The sequence below is a fragment of the Sinocyclocheilus anshuiensis genome, unplaced genomic scaffold (genome assembly GCF_001515605.1).
Source record: "Sinocyclocheilus anshuiensis isolate Anshui unplaced genomic scaffold, SAMN03320099.WGS_v1.1 scaffold246, whole genome shotgun sequence".
NCBI classification, from domain to species: domain Eukaryota; kingdom Metazoa; phylum Chordata; class Actinopteri; order Cypriniformes; family Cyprinidae; genus Sinocyclocheilus; species Sinocyclocheilus anshuiensis.
The window spans coordinates 876,604-880,233 of record NW_015542356.1 but is presented as its reverse complement, the minus strand read 5'-3'; the positions used below and the strand labels follow the sequence as shown (position 1 = coordinate 880,233).

At 40.2% G+C, this 3,630-nt stretch overlaps 1 protein-coding gene across 1 annotated transcript in view; it reads left to right on the top strand.

Moving 5' to 3' along the window:
- Positions 1–474: 474 nt before the first annotated feature.
- Positions 475–3,630, top strand: part of LOC107691721 (protein phosphatase 1D-like) — a 9,179-nt gene continuing 6,023 nt past the window's right edge. Inside the window, exons 1-3 of the mRNA XM_016490509.1 lie at positions 475–1,096; positions 2,188–2,416; positions 2,562–2,686. Of these exons, the coding sequence (XP_016345995.1) occupies positions 634–1,096; positions 2,188–2,416; positions 2,562–2,686 (817 nt within the window). The 5' untranslated portion in view covers positions 475–633. The remainder of the gene's footprint in view (positions 1,097–2,187; positions 2,417–2,561; positions 2,687–3,630) is intronic.

Sequence of the window (3,630 nt, the reverse complement as noted above, 5' to 3'; positions counted from 1 at the left end):
TCTGTTTACTCCCTAAAACAATTAGTTTGATGGTTTCTACAACTGTTATTTACTGTGTAATGCTGATGTAACCTGATTTTGTTGTCTTCATATTCAGAAATAAATGAGCTGGTGTGGTATAGTGGTTGAAACTCACAGAAGAATTTCTCTTCTTACTGAGCATTTCACATTTTAAAGAGCCTCCTAAAAGAACTGTGCACTGGTAAACATACTACAATAATTAAATTCATAAGCCGATTGCAAATGTTTACTTAGAATAGACTACAAATATTTCTGAATGGCTTGACCCCTTTGGGTGATGCTAAGCAGCCAATTCCTGACCCCCTGAAACAACGTCATGTGACAAACCTGAAATGTGTAGACTATTTTTTAGAAATAGTAGGTAGTATAGTACATAGAATAGTATACAAACCACCACTGCATCGTACATAATCCTCCTGTCCAACAGATGGCGCTAATGACTGTTCTTTCCTGCATTACTATGTGTCTGCGAAGGAAGGCAGGACTGGCAGCTTAGAAAATAAACAAAAGACGAGCTCGGATTAATAAATGTTTTTGACGTTATCTAAAATCTTTTAATCACGCGTTTGCAGTCTTTAGGTTGACCTATCAGCAAGGGCTGTCCGACTGGCCATGAATCCCGACCTATCGCTGCGAGTGAGCGTCTTCTCCGAACAAGGAGGAAGGAAATACATGGAGGATTTAACGGAGGTGATCGTGGAGCTGGAGCCCAGCGACGATGAGCTGCGAGCGGCCGGGCACACCGATCCAAAGTCGGATCAAGAGCCGGTCTCTGAAAGCGACCCGCCGGACTGCACAAACAAGCCTTTACCTGTCACGGTAACGTGGAGAAACACACTGTTCACCGAGGAGAGCGACGGTACGGAGCCGGCGGCGGGGGACAGCAGAAGATCGGTCGCGTTCTTCGCCGTGTTTGACGGCCACGGAGGGCGAGAAGCTGCGCTGTTCGCTCGAGATCATCTCTGGGATTTTCTCAAGCAGCAGCGGGGCTTTTGGTCTAAGGATTACCGGAAAGTTTGTGCCGCAATTCGCAAGGGTTTCATCGCATGCCATCATGCAATGTGGAAAAAGCTTCGTAAGTCAATTCTAGACTATGTTCTCATGTGAATGGTGTGACGTTTCCTCACATTCATGCTTTTTTTTCTTTCTTTTTCTTTTAATTGTCTAGCTAACGTTACGTTGTGAATAGCTCCGAGGATATGGTTATGATGATCGGCAGTGTAATGTAAGACCTCAAAGCAATTTATAACGATTAAAATCGCATGCGTGCTGGAATTATTCTTAATATGGTTAGACAGATAAAGATATACACCGAGGCTGCTATTGTGTAAATTAGCTGTCGGACTAATACACTTTTTGAAATTGGGCGCAACACTATATACTTAAGGCAGAAAAGACGAAAAAAAAAAAAAAATCGAATGAAAGGGTCGCACTGCGCATGCGCGGAATCTTTGACAGGCCTGTGTGCACAGACAGGCAGAAGGTCTATGTAAAACTGTTGCAAACCTTTACACTCGGTTAGAGGTAATAAGATAATGCATTATATCACAGAAACCCGTTTCCACCACTACTGAGTAAAAATATGATTCTGTAAATCATAATAATGAGAAACTCACATAATTGTGACTTACTGCTCCATTATATTGAGAGACTGTACCATAATTATGTACTTTGTACATCATAATAATGAGAAGCGAACTCATAATTAAGTTAACGTTATATTTAGAAAAATAAATATTATGACGTTCTAATAATAATGACTTAACATTAGATAATGAGGAATTTTCTTATAATAATGATTTAGCATTTTGCAGTAATGCGAAACTTTGTCATATAATAACCACCTAACAGCTTATAACAATGATAAAGCTTCTGATAACGACTTAGCATCACATAATAATGAGAATCTCTCTCATAATCACTTAACATATCATAATAATGAAAAAAGTTTCTAATAATAATGACTTAGTTTTTCATAATGAGTCTTCCTCATAACTTAACATCTCATTATGAGAAACTTTCTAAAAATATTGCATAATAATGAGAAACTTTCTGCTAATTATTATTGAATGTATGCATGCGCAAAGCAGACTAGGTGGGTGTGATGGCATGCTAGTGACATCTGCTGGTCAATGTCGTGGTTAACAACGCGTTTTTTTTCTTCAGCTGAATGGCCAAAGACATTAACTGGCCTCCCCAGTACTTCGGGCACTACAGCCAGTGTGGTGGTCATCAGAGGGGACTGCATGTTTGTGGCTCATGTCGGGGACTCCTCTGTTGTGTTGGGTGTGAGGGAAGATCCCGCTGATAAAGTCATCAAAGCTGTGGAGGTCACACAAGACCACAAGCCCGAGCTCCCGAAAGAGAAGCAGAGAATTGAGGGACTGGGTGGCAGGTGAGATCTTGATGCTTGCTGACACCTTTAAGTCATAAGAATCAATCTCTTGGATAACATGCAGTCTTAAAACAAATCAACTAACCACTACAGTTGTGTTTTGGAAGACCAGTTAGTTAATTTGCCTTTTCTTGTGTGAGTGTAGTGTGGTGAAGAAGTCTGGTGTGAACCGTGTGGTGTGGAAGAGGCCTAGGGTAACTCACAACGGCCCGGTCAGAAGGAGCACCCCGATCGATCAGATCCCCTTCCTCGCTGTCGCCAGAGCTCTAGGTAAACACTTACAATTACACAAGTACACTCAGATATATTAAATATTGATTAATATGTGGTTTTTATTAATTTCAGTTCTCATTAATAAGTCAAGGGCATTGCTTTTAATAGTGTTAAGAAGGATTATGCAAACTGTGTCTCTGTAAAATCCATTACAGTCAAATTCAGTTAAAAGGATAGCTCACCCAAAAATAATCTTCACCCTAATGTCGTTCAAACCCATAAACCGTTTGTTCATCTTCGAACCACTAATAAAGATATTTTTAATTAAACCTGAGAGATTTGTCTCTCCATTCAAAGTTCATTACACCAAAACTTTCACATTTCAAAAAGTTAATCGAAACACTGAATACTGAAGACTCTGAAGAGAACAGATGTAATTTAGCCTTTTATTTACATATAAACATTGAACAATGCATATGCATAGAGCACATCAAATATGCTAAACAGAAGCTGAGTTTTACTTGCTTGACAAACAAAAAAACTAGTTTGAACATGATTTAAACATGTTTGCGTTACACACAACAACAAACCTCATAGGTGCTTTCATGCCAAGCAAGCATGTTTGAGCCTGTTTACTATTTTTGCTTTTTTTTTTTTTTTTTAGCTGATGGCCTTTGATATCAGAGTTTAGAGATTTTTTTTCCTGTTTTCCTATAATTTCTGGGGTATTTTTATTGGCAAAGGTTAAGGTAAGCAAATAACATTAAAGGGGTCATATGCTTTTTTAAAGATCATTCTCTCTCTCTCTCTCTCTCTCTCTCTCTCTCACTCTCTCTCTCTCGCTCTCTCTCGCTCTCTCTCGCTCTCGCGCTCTCTCTCGCTCTCTCGCACTCTCTCGCTCTCTCTCGCGCTCTCTCTCGCTCTCTCGCACTCTCTCGCTCTCTCGCACTCTCTTGCTCTCTCTCTCGCTCTCTCTCGCGCTCTCTCTCACTCTCTCGCTC